At 35.7% G+C, this 23,039-nt stretch overlaps 1 protein-coding gene across 1 annotated transcript in view; it reads left to right on the forward strand.

Moving 5' to 3' along the window:
• Ndst4 (N-deacetylase and N-sulfotransferase 4) overlaps positions 1-23,039 on the forward strand; it is a 358,303-nt gene that overhangs the window by 197,324 nt on the left and 137,940 nt on the right. Inside the window, exon 4 of the mRNA XM_004641792.1 lies at positions 3,114-3,268. Coding sequence (XP_004641849.1) covers positions 3,114-3,268 — 155 coding nt within the window. The remainder of the gene's footprint in view (positions 1-3,113; positions 3,269-23,039) is intronic.

Consider the following 23,039-nt stretch of genomic DNA (forward strand, 5'->3'; position numbering starts at 1 on the left):
CACACACACACACACACACACACACACACACACACACACAAATAAATAATTTTTTTAAAAAAGATCTTTACTCTTAAAAAATAAATAAAAAAAATAAAATAAAATATAGAAAACAATGCCAAAGAAAGAAGTAAAAAGCTCAAATGGAGCACAAAACTTTAAATTTTAACTTGTGTGAATATGATCAGATATGAACTACACATTACATTTTTATGCATAAAAGCAAATCCCCAACTCAGCATTCTGTTCCTTGAGAACATCAGGGACCTTCAGATTCATTCGTAAGTCCTAAACAGTGAATCTTGCCCATCTTTGACACTAATGTACAATGCAAAGCACAAAGAAAACACACACACACACACACACACACACAAATACTGTACATAAGCTAGTTTTGTTTTCAGCACAGTAAGCCCCAGAAGCACAACTATGACAATGCCTGGTGGCAGACACATGAGCCCCTTGTATGATTTGTTCACACCTATGAATGTTCCTAAGTGGGTCCGCTTGCATCTGTATGTTTGCAAACCTGAATATTCACTAAGTTGGACACTTACTGCAATGTAAGTTCCCATTAAATATAGCAAATATGCAATTAGAGCTGGTAAAAATTAGAAAGGTTTCATTTGAAAACTATTAAAATTCTAAAGTATTTCCTTGGTCTGACTTTGTGTCATATTTTTCATTAAGCTATTTTCAGTGTCAAGGCCCCGCCTTATGTGGCTTTAAACTATATGACCACCATAAAATAGGAGAAAGGCTGACAGAAATTAACCCATGAGGTAAAAAGCAATAATAAAAAATAGGCTGTAAATGTCACTCTCAGCTCTGTAGAGAGTGTTTGTAAACTAACATAATCTCCAACATAAAAAACTACTCAGATTTTATGATCAGTCATGAATCTGTTTATGTCCATAGTCTGCAAAATTTTCTTTAAATTGAATAATTGACCTTCTTTCTGGTCAAGTGTGCATTATGTGCTTCCTGCCACTTGTAATAATGAAGGTGGTGTTAAATGTGAATTACAGCATTCCTCAAATATTCTATATTCAAAGGACAACATGCTAATTCCAGAGATGAGAGTAGAGAGTGAACTATGAATTCCTTCATCATGTGTGACATAAAGTAACTCTAAGGTATGAGTTGGTCTACTAAATTACAGCCATGAAAACTTCTGTAGCACAAAGACCTCATCTGGGCAAATTAAAAACTCTTCTACACGTGGATTTCAGTATTTGATATTCATAACATATTCACAAAAGTCAAAGAACTATGAATCAATATTACCAATGATTTAAGATAGCTTTAACAAAAATTAAGAATGCTGTCTCTTCCTTTATTCATATAACTGTATACTAGTTTGAAAACTTCTATTTCTTACTCTGTGTATTAGTACTTATTGGTGCCAAAATCTTATTTAAATCTGATAGGCCTCATAACTTTTGAAGAGTGTGAATTAAGACCCCTATACCAAGAACAATGAAAATATACAAGGCACACATGCTGGTATCTTCTTCAGTAGGTCTAGGAAACTGCTGAAGTCCATTGACTATATAAATTTTGACTGGATCAAATTATTCATTTATTCACTGCTCTGAGAAAGTTGCATATATTGTGGAAATTAATAAATCCAGTGCTTGACTTCAAGAAAAGTATAATCTATAACTTAAAGATTTTAGAATGTATAAATTAAAAGCTCAGCATGCATGAACCAGTTGAATTTATTTTTAAGATCATAATGTTTATAAATCCTTTGATTTGCAAATCACAAAATAGTATTAATTGCTTTGATAAAATTCATCTCATTGGCTTTTTTACTAAGATCTGACAAGCATTTATATCTCCATTCTTTGCCAGGATCCTGAGATGTAGAAAAATTAAAATTTCCAGAATCATATTAATTAAGTGACATAAGTAGGGACTTCTTTCAAGTACTGACATCAAATATATTTTTATTTATTTGGTGGCACTAATTCCATCAACAAGGAAATATATTTTATGGAAGATGTGAATTAAACTGTCTAAAAAACATTAAAATGTCTTTACTATTTATTTCCTCAATTTTAGTAAAAAAAAAAATACAAAATCAAGCACCCAATTGTAAAACATAGTTGTAAAAATGCAAGCCAAATGAACATGCTTCATTCTATAACCCAACTTGTTTTTTTAATTTAATGACATAGCTTCATATTTAGAGGTCAAATAGGAATTGATTATAAGGATTGATTTAGAACATTTTACAATTGAACTGAATATTGTAAAATTGTACAAAACTAAGATTTTATACAATGAAAATATTATTGGACAGCTGCAATATCATGATTTCTCTTAGAAATAAGTTGTTGGTTTTTTCTAACTTTTGGCAAATCAATGACCTTCCTATGTGTTGGGTGCTGTTCTTAGTTTTCAGAAATAAATACTAGTTTTAAATTATAGAGTCAGATTTCTATTACAATTGAAACAACTGTGAGATCCATTGTTAATTTTTTTCTGAAATAGTTGTACTCAGATGGGAAATTTTACATTCACTCTGCTAAAATTCAAGTAAAATTCTTGAAAAATAAGTAGATCAAAATTTTAAAGAGGATATACAAAGGATTCCACTGGGTGTTTCTTGGTATAGTTCTATGGGTTGTTTTATTTTTGTTTGTTGATTTTATAAAATGGATCTTTGTGCTTTGTGCACTTCTTCAATAAACACAAATTATTTTGTAAACAAGAAATGAAACAAAAATCATCAGTTGAATTCTACGCTCAAGTTTAGATTTATGTAATAAAATTCAAAAGAAAAATGACTTGCTATCTCTGGTCTGATATGTACACCAAGAGAGATAATTTAAAAAGTCAATCATTTCTGATTAGCCAGCATTTTCTCTTAAATTCTAAAGTAACTCTTTGCAGCTGGGGCCAGTGATGCCTACTACTCAACAGTCACACTCCTAGAGTCTCTAGTAAAATTTAGACTATGATGTTTTTTTAATTAATAAACTTAGTCAAATCTGTGTATCAATAACATAAAAATTTAAATCTAATAACAATAACTGTCGAAGATACAACAATAAATGTTGAAGATGCATTTTCACCAAAGCCATGTTTAACCCTGTGCTTTATAGGGACTGAAGAGGAAGATGAAGGGGATGACCTTTTGCTTCGGTCCGTGGCCGAGTTCTGGTGGTTTCCCCACATGTGGAGCCACATGCAGCCCCACCTCTTCCACAACGAGTCCTCTTTGGTGGAGCAGATGATTCTCAACAAGGAATTTGCACTGGTAAGCATAACTTTATGGTATTTCATACCTACAGTTTTGATCCCCTAGTGGATTATAAAAATCACATCGTTCAGTTGGAGCCTATAGAAATAAAGTAGAATATGAAAGCATATCAAGTGTACATGTACATGCTTTCATATATATATATATATATATATATATATATATATAGAGAGAGAGAGAGAGAGAGAGAGAGAGAGAAAGAGAGAGAGAGAGAGAAAGAGAGAGGAGATGATGTAAGTCATTTTCAGAAACTTCCATTTCTTGTTTTATTAGAGGATTATTCTATCATCTATGCAAAAGAAAATAGTAGTTTCTCCATTGTATTCCTACATAATTAGCCTCTCAAAAGTCATTTGTTGCAAGAATGACCAGATGGATTAGATCATTAGAGCAGCACCTCTAGGGAAATTGCTCTCAAATTTTAATGTCTGTCGGCTTCACCTAGACTTTTTTTAACCACTTACTATTGGTCATCACTTCCAGAGTTTTTTATTCAGTATATCATAAAGACGCTATAGAATTTGCCTCTGAAAAACATTCTCTGACAATGCCCATGAAGCTAGGAGAATCGCTCCTGTAACTTAGGAACTGACCCATTGGTACAATCTGAACTGCTCCCTGTTTTCTATGAGCTCTGAGCAAAGTAAGTGACTTTTTGTTTATTAATTTGTTTGCTTCCTCATTTATTTTTCTAACTTTTATTTTAATTTTTATTTCATTTTATTTTATTTTTGTGTTTTTGAGACAGGCTATGCAGTTCAGGCTGGCCTTGAGCTCACTTTGTAGCCTAGGCGGGTCTCGAGCACACAACAATCCTCCTGCTTCAGCCTTCTGCATGCTGGGATTATACGCATGCACCACCATGCCTGGTTTTACATTTTTTAAATGGCTGTAACAGAACCAAAGGAACAATAATACTTTATGACATAAAAAGTGTATGAAATTCAGATTTCAAACTCCACAGGAAAGCTTGCCCGGGACACCACCACACTTACCCTTTGGCCTGTTTGTGGGTGCTTTCCATAGCAACGGCAGAGGTGAGTGCTTCAAAACAGACTCTGTGGCCTAAAACACCAAGGATATTCTAACCAACTCTTTACTGAGAATCTTCTTCTGCTCTAAGCATTAGTGAAGTCATATATCCCTCTGAAAACTCTCTTGAGAGGCAGAAATCTTATCCACAGTAAACACTCTGATGTACGTCTTCACACTGTGAGGTATAAAACAGCAAGGGGGCTGTGCATCCCTTGAGCACCCAGGCCCCAGTTAGGAACTCCCACTGCACACTCAGTTCATGTGCACTGTGCCCCTGCAGGGATCTTCATTTTTCGAAAGCCCTATTTGGAAGCATAGCCCTAAGGCCAAAAGACGACTTGATGCTTTATAAAGTTGTGCCTAGCTATCGTGTTAATGGCTCACCTTTTTTTTTTCAGCCCTAAAGATGGAGGGCAGAGTCACAGCTTCACATAGAATTCTTAATTGTAAACATGAATAAAATAAAGAAAAGTTAAAGTCATTTGTTCAGGCTTGGAATACCTCACTTGGACCCTCACCTCCCATCAATGGCCGTTTGATCTTGAACTACTTACTTAGAGTCCTGAGTCTCAATTTACTCTGTGAAGAAAATACGAATAGCAGAAACAACTTCTCTACGGGACTGCCTTGAGGATAGTTGTAATGTGTTCAGGAGAGTACATGGCATACAATAAAGCATTCGGTTCATTGTACACACGTGTATCCTTCCTACAGACGCGATGTTAATGCATCTTACTCTACATAGTCAAATATATATTTTTAAACTATGAATTTACAAAGAGATGATCTTCAAACAACCTCTGTGCAATGCCCGATGAACTCTTGGTGCGTCACAGCAGTGTAACATGGAGCACATCTCCCCTGTTTCGCACTGAGCTTCCTTTACGCGTGCCACTTTCTCTCAGCGCCACAACCTTGAAAACAAACTTGTTTCTCTCTTGGTTTAAGCCTCGCCTGCTCCACTGACACTCTGAAGCCTTGCTTTTCAGGCTCATAGGTTATATTTCATAATGGCTGATTTCACCTGTTGGTGTAATTTCTTTTTTAAAAGCCAAGCTGAGAGCTCTAGGAACGACTCTCATGTAATTGCTTTGTAATGAAATGTTGAAAGCTATTTAGAGTCCATTCAGAGCAATTGCATTTGTTTAGTCAGCATAGCCAGAAGCTAGACTTTAGCTCGAAAATATATTTTTTACAAAAATAAGATCTTATTTTGGATTGCAGAGTCAAATCTTACAAGGAAAATTAAGTTTGTTAAACACAGGTACTGGAACTTCTTGTCCTTTTCTCCTCTGAGTTCAGCTCAATAAAACCCAGGGTTTCTCCAGCAGTGACATTCAGAACCCCATCTTTACTGTCAACATAACTGGACAATATGGATACCGTCCAGAGAGCCAAGAAATATACTTCTCCCTTATTAAATTATTGTCTCTTCACCTACAGCTGACTCTATAAAACCATGAGCAGCATCAAGATAGCACAGTGGAAGGCACTCCATGAGATATTGGCAGGCTAAATATTAGTCCCAGCAGCTGGTAACGAGTTCTAATAAAGTTGGCAACTTACTTAATGTCTTCATGCCTCACTTTCCTCCCCTGAAACGATAATGGCTCCTTTTATTCATTTTCATTCTCTACCCTACAAAGTTGTTAGATAATTAATTTACATCAGCTCATCTGCCAACCAAAAGCACTGGACCAGATAATGCCACTGATCAATTCCAGCTTTAATATTCTGTGATCACTCACAACATCAGTCCACAGATTTGGAGTCAACATCTTGAAATGCTCATCTTGTTGCAATTGAAGCAACTATGGAAAATGATTTTCCAGCTAAATGAGAATTTATATGGACTAATAGCAAAAACATTTAAATCTCTGGTTTATGTTGTGTTGTTTTAATGCTATCCTTCCTAACATTGTTTTTGTTTGTTTGGTTGGTTGTTTTTTTTGAGTATGGCCTTGAATAACAGAGGGATTATCAAGGTTAAAAGCACAATTATTTTCATAACAATTCCAAAAATAATTCAAATGACACAGTAGTAGCTCAGTATTGGCATTTTTAAATAGTTCAAAGGACCCAAACTGGTGAGAAATTATTTATAGTATTTCTGTAAATTCTTTCTGTATAGGGTTCATTTGCTGTGGTAAAATGTTTGAAAATCTTGAAAGTAAATGATTGCAAGACTGTTTAGTTGTTCATCATTTTGGAAGAAGCTGTATTCATGTAAAGCATGGTCAATGCTTAATCTGTGCACACACGTAGATGGGGGTATATTTATACTGACATGTAATATATAGATTCACACATATGTACATGCTTAATTTGTGGGCATAAATGTTAGTGAAAGCCTAACTCTGCTCATGTGTGCTGAATCCATTACTGTCCATGCTATATCTGTCTGAGTTTGGAGAGAGGACATTAGTCTAGTGATGACTAGAGTCAGTCCAGGTTTGGTAGCATACTTACTATGGTACAGGAGCTCAGAGAAATGTTTTAATTCTTTCTCATTTAATGCACCATATGTCATTGTTGCCATTGAGTTACATAAGCATCTCCACAACTATAAGCAAAGTTTCAGAGATAAAATAAAAAGATAGATAAAAAGATGAAGAAGACTAAAACATCATCCAACATCAAAGTACTTAATCAAAAACATGTCCTAATGGTTTCAGATTTAACCTGATATCTCTAAATCAGTCACATGAAGAATAGCACCTGTAGTATTGGCCTGAACATAAATCTTGACTGCACAATAGACTTACTAAAACAGGTAAAGAAAAAAATCTATTTTGTTTGCTTGAAGTTATGCATACATATCCATTAAATATTTCAAGCCAGTGAGCTTTTTAAGTCCACTAATATTTATAAACTATAAGTCATCCTGAAGCGTTGAGGAATTTTAGCTTTCAGTGTTGACTATTGTAGTGAAGACATCAATTTTCTTCTTAGTTCATGAAATATTAAATGCATCTTCTCAATTAGTAAGAAAATGAAAATGTTGTGCAGTATAGGGACAAGTTTCTAAATTCTACATAAAAAGTTTTATCTATTTGTGAATTTTGTATGACTTTCCATACTTACATATAATATTCATGAACACCAAAATTTTTATTAATTTTATTGAGAAACAAATAGCAATGAGGCAGTTTCAAAGCAGGTTAGTAGGACAATTACAATAATTAATACATTGCATACTGCTGTCTTTGTAGTGGTTATTCATAGTACAAGATGCAGACATGATATCTTGTGCAAACACTATTAGTACAAATCTTTTTTCTCATTGAATTAAGAGAAAGTAGCTGTATATCTATCCTAACTATTTTGAATATACAGATACAAAATGGTCCTTCTTTTATATCCCTTTTTTGTTTAGTTTTGTCAAAGATGGATATTCCATTGCCATTTAAATATTGTAGGTGCATGAATTCAGCAAAATAATCCAATATAGTCCAGTAGTCTATTATAGCAGTGGGTTTTCCTTAGGACTGGCAATGTCAGAAGTTGTTGACTTGAGCCTTTCACAGCTCAGCATATTATTATGGCTTTACTTTTTATACCTCATTTTTATACTTTTCTGCTGGATAGATAAGACCAAGATAAAGCAAGGCCTGTATAACAAGAAATGTAACTTTTGTGTCTGACAAGGTCAGTCAAATAGGGGAAATAATATCATTAAGCTTCTCACTGGAGGGTTAGCAACTTAAGTACACTAATATTTAAATTTTCCTAATAAAAGCACAAACATGTTGAAGAGTGACTAAAGGAAATCCTTTTGTGTCACAATATAGTGCATATTCAGCCAGCTATATCAATGCCATGTTAAAGAGACATAAGGGGCAGGGGACATAAATCAGTAAAATAAGCACCTGCCTGGCAAGCAAGGTGCTGAGTTCAATCCCCAGTAGCACACGCAGGAGAGAGACACAGACAGAGAGAGAGACAGACAGACAGAAACAGAGAGACAGAGAGAGAGAGAGAGACAGGCAGAGAGAGAGAGAAAAGCAACAGTGGCAACAATGACATGGGAGATGAACCTGAAGGAACTGTGCACCCATGTCTGCAAGACCTTCTTGTGGACTGGGTTATTCAGGCAACAGGATTGTTCTGAACACAAGATGTGAAAAGAGTGATGGCTGAAACTAATGGGGTATGAATCTAGCAAACTAGGAAAAGCTGATAATGTTATATTAAAATTAAACTATAAATAGAGTTACTGTGATTTAAACCAAGTTCACAATCAAACAACGTATTTTTGAAGGACAAATAACTTAGCCTTTGCTGTCAGAGTATATTCACACTTACATGTGTTATTATTCAAATTAAATAACAATAGAACAAGAAGCATCAAGGCAGAGAGAAAGGGGAAAATTGTGTAATGTGTGACACTGCAGATGAACCTTGAGAACAGCATGCTGTTAAAGAAACTAGTTAGAGAACAGCAAATATCACTTGACTTCACTTACATGAGAAATAGTAAGAAAATAGCCAAGTGAAATAGAAAATAGTCTAAAACAGTCAACTTCAAAGGCTCGGGGCCTGCCGGTCAGCTCAGTTGTTTAATCACCTGTTTATGCAAACTCAGTCAGGTGCAGGATACCAAAGTTTCATCCGGAGCTCCACATGCCTTACCAGACCCGCCCTTAAGGCAGTCTGAGGGAGCCAAAGGGGGGGAGAACCTTCACAACTTTGGGGGCCTTCGGTTTAGCTCAATTGTTTAAGAGCCTGTTCATGTAAATGCAGTCCAGTACAGAATACTGAGGTTCCATCCCCACCTCCACCTGCCTTACCAGACCCTCCTAAGTTAAGGCAGCCTGAGCCAGCCAAAAAAAACCCCAATAAATCCCAGGTAATCCTGCTGGAAACTATAAGTGGGTCCAGCCAAATAGGTCAGCGGATTCGATCCCCGGGCCTGCCATACCGGTCCTGCCCCAGGGTGCGCTGAGACAGCAATTGGGACTGGGGTGGTGGTGTGCGCCTGTAATCTCAGCTCTTGGGAGGCTGTAAACAGGTGGAATCACTATAAATCTGATCTAGTAGTGAGAACCTGAACACCCTGTAGACCATTTCCTAAAAATACAAGAATAAAACATAAAATAAAACACAAAATACCTATGTAAATGGCTTCAGGAATTAAATACATTAGCTATATATTATGACTTCATTAGAAATTAATCAAAATTTGAATATCTAAAATGTACATTAATCACACAGCCTGTCTAGGTCAGGAAGTTGAACAGAACTAGAGCAGCACCCTGAAGATCAAACTCTCATTGTTCCACGACCACCCACGTGGCCATTACATAACTTTATAAAAGCTTTATTTGATACTGGTAACAGCATATTGCACAATGTTTCCATGTAAATTGTAAAGCTCAACCCTTTTCAATACATTGACAGATCTACAAACTTCACAACAATTTTAGAACATGTCCATCACAACTAAAAGAAACTTTGCACTCATTTGGGGTCACTCCAGCCCTGGGAAATCCCAATTATATGTTTTATTGTTATAAATTTGCTTATGCTGGATACTTGACATAAATAGTATCATCTAATATATGGGTCATTTAACACTGGCTTTTTCTTTTTACTTAGTATGATATTTTTGAAGTTTATACCTCTTATAGCACCTATCAGCTATCACTCTGTTTTATTGCCACATAATATTCTGTGATCAGTCTATCACATATTTTACTTATCCATTCATCAGTCAGTGGACATTGGATCGTTTCCAGCTTTTGCTCTTTCCTTCTGGCTGGCTCAGCCTGCCCTGAGCACAGGACTGGTGTGGCATGTGGTGCTGGGGATGGAACCACGGTCCCCTGTGCCTGCTTATGCTTGCCTAAGCAGGTGCTGTAGACTGCTGAGCTATCTTGCCGGCCCGCTTTTGCCATTATTGATAATGCTGCTATGAAGATTTATGTACAAACTGTTATGTGGGTGGACCTTCCTATTTCTCACTAGTAGTTACTACTCTCTACCCAGAAAACAGTTGCTAGGTCACGCCATAATACTCTTTTAATATTTTGAAGAATTGTCACCTTGTTTCCATAGTATGTTCACCGTTCTTTAATTCTACCAGCAATGCACTCTTATTATTACCATCTTGTTACAGCTATCTGAGTCAATATTAATTCATTTCTTGTTTTCAAGATTATTTTAATTACTTTGATTTTGATTTTAAAAGCAGTTCATCAATTTTTTCCCAGTAACCAGCTGGAATTTTGATAGTGCTAGCCCTGGATACTCAGATAAATTTGGGAAATAATATCCTGCTGATATTGTTTTCTTTTCCATAAATTAGTTTTTCTACTAATTTAGAATTTCTTTATTTTAAATATGTAAAATATTTAATATTTCAAAACCTATTTTATGGTTTTACTAAATGTATTCTTAAATATTTTATTTTCAATGCGTTATGTATAGAATTCCTTTTCAAATTTAGTGTTGGGATTGAGCCCAGGGCTCTTGCATGCAAAGCCCACACCATTCATCTACAGCACCAATCTCTAGAATTGTTCCTGAGTTTTATTTTCACATTGCTTTTTTTTTTTAGAGAAGTACAATTGACACATAGATTGAGGGATGATGATAGATAGATAGATAGATAGATAGATAGATAGATAGATAGATAGATAGATAGATAGATAGGCAGGCAGGCAGGCAGGCAGGCAGGCAGACAGACAGACAGACAGTATAGATCTTAAAAACCTAGCTTTTTAAGAAGGTTTAAAACCTTGCTGCACTCATTACTTTCAACTTTGCATTCTAGGAATAAACTCACTAATTTTGATGAATTTTCTTTACATTTTATTAAGTTTGATTACTCCTACTTTGTTGAGTATTTTGCACCTACAGTAATGTAAAACACTTTGGCCGCGGACTGTATACACACCTGAAGAGCGTCCTCTCAAGTGGGTTCCAGCCCTCTTAGTTCCTGTAAATATACACTACGTGTTCACACAATAACGAAATGCAGTCAGTAGTAAGCAGTTTGTGGCATTCATGTAGACACTGATCTACAGCTTTATGTTTTAACAAATATCTTTATCTAATTTTACTGTCAGGGCAATACTGGCTTCAGAATTAGTTAATACTACCGCCTCCTTCCACTGGGGGGACAGTATGTGATTGGTATTGATTGATATTAATTCATTATTCCATGTTGAATAGAACTCACCACTGAAGCTGCTTATGACTTGCATTTGAGGAAAACTCTTAATCAGTATTTGTTATAAATGTCTTCAGATTTGTTTTATTTTTATTTAAATAGTTGTTAGTAGTTTGTGTGTTCTTTCTTCTGTTTAAATTTTTGTCAAAAGGTGTTCAAAATATCCCATTATGATAACTTTAATTTTATAAAGTCAGTAATGTTGTCACTACTTTCATTACTAATTTTATCATTTTAAACCTTCTCTTACTTTTTGCTTTTAAGACTATACAGAGATTGGTCAATTTTGATCATCTTTTCAAGAACTAAACTTTATGTTGGGCAGATTTTTCTCTATTTTTCAGTTCTTTATTAATTTTATGTTGCAATTTTTATTATCTTTCTTCTTGATTGTGTCATGTTTAATATTTTCTTCTTTTTCCCACATCTTAGGGAAGATATTTCAGTGATAGTTTTGAAATGTTTCTTCACACAGCTGGGATTAGAGATTTGTGCCAATATGCTGGCTCTACCTCAAATTTATATGGACATAACCTAGTAAAACATGGAAACAGCACTTTTGCACAGCAGTCTCTGTCTTTCTCTGCTACTACTGCAATATATTTGTAATATTGTAATATCTACATACATTTCAAGTCCAGCCGTGCAGTTACATTTAATATATCATGTAATTTTACATTTAAAAAAACCAAATTATCCAGCAAATATACAGAGTTTCTACATTAATCTTCTTAAATCCCATTTCATTATTCTCCATTGTTTTTATAGCTTTGAGTTATCTATTATTATGTCCCTGCTTCAATACAGCTTCTCTGCCTCTTTTTGTGTCTATGGATTGCTTTACATTTCCATGCATATAAACCTAATTATACGTTCTATGAAAACTGTTTATGCAAATATTTTAAATATTATCTGTGTTATATAATTACAAAACTATCTTTACCAATAGTCTTTGTTTCTTAATATAAATTCACAGCACTCTCTGGGGTATTTGTTTTAGGCCTGAAGAACTTTCTTTATTGTTTCTTTTAAGACATGATAATGAATTCCCTATGTTTTGATATATTTTGTACAGTCTATTTCACCTTCAGTTTACTAGACAGTCTTTCTAGGTAGAGGATGATTACTGAGTACTCTTTTTTGTTTGGTTTTGAAATAAGATCTTGCTACCTTATGTCAGGATGACCTTGAGTCTCCCTTCCTAAGCCTTTCAAATTCTGGATTATAGACCTACCCTACCACATTCAAGGGGATGACTATACTCTGTAAGTCGCTTTGAATATGGTTTCATTCTTCTCCCTGGCTACCTTGGGGACTTTTCTCTCATTGTTGGGACAAAATACCTGATACTCAAAGTAAAGAGGGAGAGGTATATTTGGCTCACGGTTTGTGAAGGTTCCAGTCCATAATCACCTCACTCCAAGGCAATGTGGCATGGTGAGGGGCAACCATTCATGGAAGCAGAAGACAGCAAAGCAATAAGACCAGAAAGGATAGAGCAAGCCCCATCCCACCACCCCACGCTGTAAGCAGGCTACCACCCCTGGCACGGGCAGGTATAGCACTCATAATATCTCCGTGCCTCCTCTTGCCCTGGCTCACCATATTTACAAAGAAGACCCTGGTGCCCGCTGAGTGGCCCAGTTAAACTTCTACACTTCTCAATTTGATGCAGTGTATCCACCATTCTAATGGACTCCATAGTTACTGAAAAGAACTTAATTTTTCATCTTGTGTTTCCCCTAACTGTGATTAGTTAGTCTTTCTGTGGCTTTTTCGATGTTTTCTGACTGTCTTTGGCTTTCAACCATTTTTATTATGGTATGTTTGGTTCTTGTGTTTACTTAAAGTTTACTGGGCTTTTAGAATGTGCAGATGAATGCTTTTTTAAAATCATATTTAGGAAGCTTTAGGCATTATATGTTCAAATACCATACCTCTTTTTCTACTTTTTCTGATGTTCCTATTCCATATTACACTTGAGTGTGAGCCCTCTAGCAATTTGCTTTTCACCTCAATCATTGTACTTTTAAAGTATAAAATTCCTACTTATTTCTTTTCATAATTTGTATCTTTATTGCTATTCTCCATTTGATGAAATATTGGCATATCTTTTCTTGTGCTTTTCCTTGTGGTTACACTGGTTCTTTGAATGTCTTTGAAATCTTTGCTAAGTTGAACTCTTGCTCTCTTTGAAGGCAGTGTCTATTGCTTGCTTCATGTTCTATTGATTACAATGTCCTGTTTCTTTTTATATCTTGTGATTCATTTGAAAGTGAACATTTTAGAATATTTATAGCACTCTTGATCCTGATTTGCTCTTCTTATCTGCAGAGCGCTCTGTGTTTTATTCATTTATTTTTCACTGTGATGGTGTGTCTGAGCATTACAAGCGAGGACAGTCTTCCTTCTGTGTGCAGTTCCTCAGAGGGAGCTCAGTCACTGGAGGAGGACAGCAGTGGTAGCAGGATTCCTAATACCTTGTCTACCTCTGTCATAATGCTAATGAGATGTAAGTCCCTGCTAATTGTTTAGACAATGCCTTTGAGTGAAAACTGGTCCTCATTGTGCTTCTCAGAGCAAAGATGTTCTTTGTGCTCAGTGTGTGAGAACTCTGATCTCAGCAGTGCTCCTCCTCACTGCCCTCTTGTCTGTTTACCCTACAATTAGTTTTCTGCTACTTGTAATTAGGTAACGACATCCATCTCCTTAATTGCTGCCCATCACAATCTCCATGGTCTTTGAACTTCTCCAAAGGCCTCAACTTCTCCACACTCTCTCTCCAGAACTATCAGTTTCCCTGTGAAGTAGTAGAGCTCTCTCCTCTTAGAATCTGCTTTTCCACATGGGTGAACTCTGCTCCAGAGTTACTGGGTCAACTGAAATATTCTGCTTCTGTCAGAGTCAGTCTACATGTGGGATGGGTCCTGGAATAGTTGTTGAACTTCTTGACTTGCCTCTTAGTGTGGAATCACCACTCTAGAATTAATATGAGGCAAAGGAATCTGAAAGCACTGGTACTCTTAACCTGCTATTTCCAGAGTACAGATTTTGCCATCTGAGAGGGGACGTATGGAAGAAAGCTTTGGATTTCCCAATTGCTGTTAACTCAAAAGAGCTTTTGCACACAGAGCTGGGGGGACAAGAATTACAAGCTGCCACTCAAAGCAGAAACTGTGGCTACAGCCTGGATCTAGGGTGACAGGGAACCTTATCTGTCTGCACCTACCTGTGGTAAGGACTCTATCACTCTAAACAGTGAAAGGAGCAAATCATGGCTTAACCACTGCTTTTTAAGAAAGTTTTGGTCAATTTTTGTTTTGAATTCCTTTCACTTGCTAAATGTCCTCTTCATTTTACAGAGATCTTAAGTTACTTGAAAATATTTTTTTATGACTTATAGTTGTTTCACAGGGAGGTCTACAGAAGAATTCCACACACTATCATTTCAGAAGTCTGGATTCTACTCTGTCTCTGTGTGTGTGTGTGTGTGTGTGTGTGTGTGTGTGTGTGTGTGTGTGGTGCTGGAGATTCAACTTTTTAAAAGGTCTTCACATTTCTTAATTTTTATTTTGAGGCAAATTTTTACGGAATCATTAAGTGTCAGGCTTCACTTGAATCTGCGATTCTCCTGCCTCAGCCTCTCAGAATGATGCAATTACAGGTGCGCTGGAATTACTGGTGATGCCCATGTTTATCTGCCATGTTTATCTTGGATAATTTATGCAATCATTCCCTCAATGTTCCCCTCTTAGTCTTCTCTAGTCTGTTCCCAACACAGAAAACATGGAAGTCATGTTAACATGTGATACAGGTTGTAACATTTTGTCAAAAGACCTCTGTGTTGCTTGAAGATGGGCGGCAGGCCGCTAGCCAGTGTGCCTTTGTTTCAGAGGCAGAAAGTGTCCATCCATCATCTATTGCTAACAGCTGGCTCTTAAAACTCTTAGGGCGTCTCTTTCATGTTCCCAGCCCTTCCTAGCTACCATCAGTTTTCATTGTTGGCATAATGTTGCAATATTCTTTCCTCTAATTTATTGATTGTGTCTTTGAGCCCCAAGGTTCCCCTACTCTCCTGGCAAATTATTGCTGTTCTGCCTTCATTTGACTTCTATGGTTTTGGAAGAGAATTTCTTTCTTTCCCATTCCCCACCTCATGTTTACACCTTAAAGAAAATATTATGAAATCTAGGATTAAATGACATCTTTTAATTATACCACCCTGTATTCTTTCAAAAGCTAACCTTTACCATACTAAAAAAAAAGAGTTAAGAAAGTACAACTTTTGTCCCCTTTTCTTTTTTAAGTTTATTCATACAATTTAGATAAACATAATGAACACATTCACTTGATTCCTCATCTTTCCCATTTTGTTTTCCTTTCTGCAATTTTTCCTTCCTCATTTTTCCCATTTTGTTTTCCTTTCCTTTCCTTCCCCTCCTTATTTTCAAATCCTTGTTTCAATGTATACTTCATACGTTTCTTTTCCTATCCTTCTTTTCTCCTTCCTCTACCCAGCTTTCCTTTCTTTTTGAAGAATCCCTTCCTATTTTGCAGTATCTAATATGTATTTTGGTTCTTAGTTACACTTTCGGTTTCTCACACCAGAGAGACAATGCAATATTTGTACACGTGTACAATTTTTTTAACTTAGCAGAACGGAGTGAAGGTCCACCCATTTAGTTATAAATGTCTCAGGTTTACCCTTCTTGATAAAACCTTTATCCATTCCTCAGTTAATGGTCATTTGGATTGTTTCCCAAGATTTAGCTATTACAATCTGTTCTGCTGTAAACATTGGTATGTGTATATCACTGGGATGTGATGCAATCAATTCTTTTGCGAAGATAAAGACAAGGGGAACAGCTGGGTCAAACGGGACCTCCAATCCTACTTTCACCTCTTTTTTTCTAACCAAAAGTAATTACTTTTCTTCTTTTCTCATGTTTTACTTCCCTTTTCTTTGGTCTCAAAAGGAGAAAAATAATCCATGTCTTCATTTTCTGTATGTCTTCTGTTAAGTGTGATCTGTTTCTTTTCTCTAGTGGTTTTTCGTATGTAGTTCTTGTGGTGAATTTCTGCCACCTTGATTATTATATGTCTGGATGTAGGTTTCATTGGGTTTATATTATTTGGCGCTCTATATGCCTACATTGCCTGAATGTCAGATTGTGAGGCCATGTTGGGGAAGTTTTCTACTATTCTGCCCATATTCTTTTTTGCCATTTGTGTTGTCTCCATCTTTCTCATTGATGCCTATTAGTCTTACGTTGTTCATCTTTGCATAGTCTTTCAGCTGTTGAATAATTATTTCCTGGATCCTAGTTTTTTAAAAAGATCTTTCCTTACCTTTTCACTAGTTGAAATGGTGTCTTCAAGGTCTGAAAGTCTATCTTCACTTTCATTTAAATGGTCTTGCCAACTTTGAATGGAGTTTTTAATTTATTGTATATCTCTTTGAATCTGCTTCATGCATTCTGTTTCTTTCCTATATTGCTCATTCAAGGTTTCCATCATTTCTCTATTTGCCTCTGGTTTTTTATCAGTGTTTTCTACAGAAATTCTTAGGAATTCTTTCATTGTAGTTGTCACTTCTTTTTTTCACCTGTGAGGTTACTTCTGGTCTGATATCCTCTTTACTCTTCTCCAGTTGTTTCTTTACTTCAGTCGCTATTATTTCAGAGATTGCATGTGTGTGTCTTCCAATTTCTTCTATGCTGAAGTCTCCTGGGTTTGTTCTGGGTGGGCTTGGAGCCTGAGAATGCATTTTATTCCTTTTTTTTTGGTCATTTTCTATTTCAGCAAACTATTTATTTTGATTTCTGTGGTATCTTCTTGTGAAAGTTGGATAGCATGTAGCTGCATCACTGCCGTCAGAGTCTCTCTGTAAAAAGTCTGGTTTTTAGGTACCTCTTCTGGGTCAAAGATTCTTGTTTTGTGTGTGTGTGCAAAGATTTTGTCTTCTCTATTAATTGAGAGTGAGACATTGGTTTCAGGTTGGCACTACCCTCTGTCCTTCAGTGCAGGCCTTTGGTGAGTGTTTTACCCAAACCTTCCAATATTAATGCCCAAGGAAAAACATGTGGTTAAGGCAGAACAGTAGTACAGTCAGCAACACTGATAACAGCTAGTGAAATTTAAAAGTTGACAAACTTTTGTAACTGATGGGTTTGTACTTCAGACCATAGGAACAAACATTATAGCTGTATAACAAAACAAAACAGATCTTAATTGGGAATTTGTATTTAACTTAGTTCCCCTGAGTACTGTCAGGTCACCTGCCCTTCATATTCCTGGAGTCTTCCAGGCAGAATAGCTTACCCCAGTTACTTGCTTCCACCTCTGTGCTGTGAGGCTGCTCCTGTAGGTCTGGGCCTTGGTCTGGGTTTAGCTGGGCCCAGAGGTACACCTCAGTTCACTCAGTCTAAAGCTACTGAACTCGGACTCAACTGGCAGGACCTGGCTTGTCTCTGCTTGCTGTGTTCAGCTCCTTTAAGTTGAGCGCAGTCCACAGGCGCCTGTTGCACTCTGCGGGCTGCCGGTCCTGCAGCTCCTTTCCAGTAGGCCCACCGAGGTGGCGTGGACCTGCCGTGCTGTCTAACTCACATTTTTAAATCATAAAACAGAATAAGCAAAAAAAATTAAGTTTGAGAAAGTGTTAAATCATGCAATCAAATACTAATGACATTTCCCTAATGTCTTCCCTACAAGAACGAGCCCTGAAAATCGGTTAAATGTTCAGAAAACAAAATATATGTGTGAGTGTGTGACCTTGAATACAGTTAATTCTATTTATTGGAAACCTATGATGAGTACAATGATCTCAGGAAGAAAGAAAATAAAATCACAATTTGAAGATTATGGAATATCAGCCAATAACTTGGAAGCTTATTTATAGGAATAAATTATTTTGTTACTGTATATAGAACATTTATTTACACATGACACTTGGTACCAGTTTAAATATGTTTATGTAACCATGTGATCAGTGGAAATAGCTCTTCATCATTATGTCTGTTAATTTTGATCTTACCCTAAATATGCATAAATTTTTCATGGCATACTTTATACAAAACAGTTTTTCATACACACAACTTATATATCATATTCTAATTTTACTACATTGTCTGTCTAAATCTTTTATATTTTCACGTTAATATACTTTTGTTTCATTTAACATTGTTGCAATTACACACATACAAATCAGCCTTTTGCTTATGTTCTGTCAATATGAAGCTCTGCATGTGTGTGTGTGTGTGTGTGTGTGTGTGTGTGTGTGTTTGTGTGTTATACATCAGTCAGTGAAAAATTTGGTCATTTGAATGGTTTATTGTTTTAACCTCCTGAGCAAACAACATCTTGAAATGCTAGTTTTAAATTAATTAATGTTTATTAAGCATCACAACAGAGTTTTGACAAACACTACAGGTTTTCATCAGTGAGAACTTATAGGCTTCTATGTACTGAAACAAACACATGGCATTGCAGAAGCTCTTAGGATATCATTAAAATACTTGAGGTATATACCTGGTAGACTGATAATACCCTAAACAATGGGAGAAATTATTTGCATTTCTCTTTAACCTACCCATTGACAACCCATAAACTTTTTCTTCATCCTTTTGTCAACTAGGATAATACTGTTTTTAGAATGCTCTTGGGAAGTTTATTCAAGCAATCTCCAAGATTCTCATCAATTCCAATTTTCATAAAGTCTACAACATGAAGGATAGCATGAACTTTTTGCCAGAAAATTAGAATTTGTATTCCATTAGTTATAAATATTCATGCTATTTATCAATAGATTTAGAGAAAATGACTTTTCTTGTCATGTTTATATCATATAAGGTCCTTGACTTGTTGATCCTGTATTCTTAGGTAGATGAAAGAATTTCTTTTAGACCGAAAACCTCTACAATATATGTTTATCTTTCTGATTTTCCTTACAAAGGACAATAGTAGAGACAGACCCGTTTCATAAGTTCCTATTTTAATAGAAGCATCTTTTTCCTGTCAAGTAGCATTTTATTTATGAATGTGTTTAATTTCAAAGGAATAAATCCCACCTACAAAACATACTTAAATATTTGAAAGCAGTAATTAAAGGAAATGAATAATTTCTATCACCGAAACTTCGTTAATATAACTCTATCAAGGCTTGCATCTGTCTTCTTCAATACTTCATTGCCATTATTTTTGGTATTGAAAATTCCTTTCACTCTCTCTAAAGCCATATTTTTAAGATTCATTGGAAGGGTTCTAATTCTTTTCTAATGCTGGTATGTGAAATGATTGCCTCAGAAGTTTCCACCTCTTACCTAAGCTGATGTAACCAGTTGAAGCAGTTGATGATATTTAATTTACTTGCTTTAAAGAAAAGCATTATTCTTTCCACTTGTTGATTTTTAAACATTATATAGAACAAGAGAACACTCACAAATACTAAAGAAAAAGTCATATCTCTCCAAAGAAAAGAAAGAAAATGAAACTATAGTTCCTACATTAGAGATTATCGCCATAGCTGCTGTGTTTACATGTTTTTGGTGGCATAATGTTGACCAGAATGACTGGCATGTATGTATTTCTAGCTTTAATGACTGTTATCCTCACTGATAACATCATCAAGCTTTGATAATTTTCCTCATATTTCTTCAAGAAGACTATGATCGTACCTGTTGCAACAAGAGATCATGATGCATAAGAGAGTTAAGAGACAGTTTTAAGGTTCTGGAATATCCACATTGGAAGCAGAAACAATATATTCTAAATTGGCTTTTTATTCCCCCACCTACCCACCATCACCACTGAAGGTAGACATAGCTTTTTATTGATAAAAAGAGACTAATATCTCACCTAACGTTCCACCAAAAAGAATCTTTGTTGACAAAGTGGTATGTATAAATAAATAAATGAAAGAGAATTGATTCTGGTACTTACAACTACTTGAAATTTTTCAATAATTGCTTTCTATTTAAGACTAAATACTTTTATATATATCCAGTATGAAAAATTACTCCCACTCTTCACAATTCCTCCATGTCTTTTGATTTGTTGCCTTCTCTCTTTTTTCCCCTTTCTTCCTTTCTTCAAAATACAATTAAAGAATGCACATTGCCTCCTAAATATTTTTCTTGACCTCAGAGATGCAAACATGGGTATGGTAACTACATTTAGGGATTATTTTTACTTCTACAGTTGATGGGGTAAGTGTGATAAAAAAGCATTTAAAATTCTTAAAATAAAGATACACAACACAGAAGAGCCACACACTGGCCAAGCACTAGCTAATCATCAGAGGAAGAAATATTAAAAGCAAGATGAGTCTTTGGTATGATGCATACAGAAAAATAACCAGTTGCATAGGAAGAAGAGTAACACCCAAACAGAGATAGCAGAATGACACAGAACACAAGACGGTGCCTCAGTGACAGGCACTCCAAGCATGAAACTACTATTACAAATTACCATCTTCAGTGCAGTTGCTTAGTTCACAGGTATCAGTATATATAGTCAGTCAAGGTGAGAATCTTTCCAATTTACTGCTAGATTAAAAAATCTTCTGAAGATTCTCAGGATCATTTCCTTGCCCATCTTCTACATATAATTGTATGGCTTGACTGCTTGTCATGACATGACAGTTGTTGCTATGATGTCTCTCAGGTAGATGGTTGTTCAAGAAGAAGAGGGTAGTGAATGAAAGCAAGAGACAGGAAAAGGAATAATGTGGGACAGTCTTGCTTCGAGGTTGTATATGGTGAGATTTTTGGACTTATGTGTAAACATAAGTATATAATTCTTTATGTCTATTTTTAAAATATATTCTAATATTTAAATGTTTTTATCATATTCTGTAGGGATGTAAAGTTCAACATATCAATACTCGATGAAAAATACCTGTTCTGTATTATGCCTAAGATGTTTGATATGCAGAGAGATAGTGAGGTTAAGCTTAACAACCTAAGTTGTATGGTAATAACAATAAGCTTGTCTTCTGGATGTTAACAACCTAAGTTTGCAGACGAAAATTAGAGAAAAAGGAGGGCTGCAAAGAAAGTCAACATTTTGGCCCTAACCTTCTAAGGTCAATTAAGACTGAGGACATATGAGAACCTGTACTGTAACATCATGTAACTCAGTAGTGTCCCAAATTTTCTGATGAACGAGATTATGGGGCCAAAGAGGAAAGTGATCGATGATGTAGAGTATGCCTAAGGAGAGCCACTTGGAGAGAAAACATTTTCTCAGGCTTTTACAGAGAGCACACTGGCCAAGCATTGGCCGTGACTCATCCACATGGCTGACACTGACAAAGGTTCTACAATCTGAGGTGCAGGATCTCAGGATAAATCCTGAGGGGATTTCACTGACCTTATCAGACCCAAAAGCTACAACTCTTGTTGCATAGTTCCTGCTTTACCTTGGTCTTAACCATCCAGCAGAAAAGTATAAAAATGAAATAAAAGAAGTAAAGCCATGCTGTTATGTTGATCTGTAGGGGTCTCAGGTCAACAATTTCTGACATTGCAAGTCAAGTGGAAGACCCAATACTATTATGGGCTATTGGACTCTTTTAGAATATTTTACTGAGTTTACACACCTATAATATTCAAATAACAGAACTTAATCAAAAAAGGGGATACAGATGAATGTCCGTTTTGTATCTGTGTATTCAAAGTGGTTAGGATAGATATATAGTTACATTCTGTTAATGAATAGAATGATTTGTTCTAATGGTGTTTGTAAATAGGATATCATGTCCACATCTTGTACAGCAATTAACCACTAGGAAGAATGTATGCAATGTGTGAATTATTGAAACTTTCCTACCAATTTGATTTGAAGCTGTCTCATTGCTATTTGTTTATCAATAAAATTATGGGGGGAAAAATAATAAAATAAAATAAAATTTTTTTTAAAAAAGGCAGTGCCTCAAAATATTCCTCAGGCTTCCAATCAAGTATAGATCAGTTATCTACAGCCTACAAGAAACTATTGCCTGAAGGATTCATTGTGCAGTCTGTCTTGAATGTTTGGTGTGCAAGAATACATTTTAATTCATTGTAAATACCAAAAGAGGGGCTGGAGAGATGGCTCAGCAGAATAAGCGCTTCCCTGGCAAGCTCAAAGGCCTGAGTTCAATCCCCAGTTCCACAAAAAAAAGAAAGAAAGAAACAGGAAAAATATATGACAGAGCTGTATGCGTCTGGTAAACATTTATAAAATCTTGACCCCCCCATAATTATTCAGAAAAAATATATCAAATTGAAATGATAATTAGTGTATATTATTATTGTATATTGATTAATTAGTGAATACCCCTGACATAATATGCCCTTAGAGATATGAGCCTTTCATAACATAGGTTCACTTTCAATAGTTCTTGACTTGATCAATCTCTAAATGGAGTTCATTTGTAATGAAATATGACATAGATTTATACTCCATATGTTAAGGCCTCTGATATACTAGACCCAATTGTGTTATATGCTTTATTGTCTTAAAAATACCAATATTCCATGATCACTACACACATAAAGCAAGTTACATCCTACTAATTCA

The sequence above is a fragment of the Octodon degus genome, unplaced genomic scaffold (genome assembly GCF_000260255.1).
Source record: "Octodon degus isolate 3935 unplaced genomic scaffold, OctDeg1.0 scaffold00142, whole genome shotgun sequence".
Lineage (NCBI taxonomy): Eukaryota > Metazoa > Chordata > Mammalia > Rodentia > Octodontidae > Octodon > Octodon degus.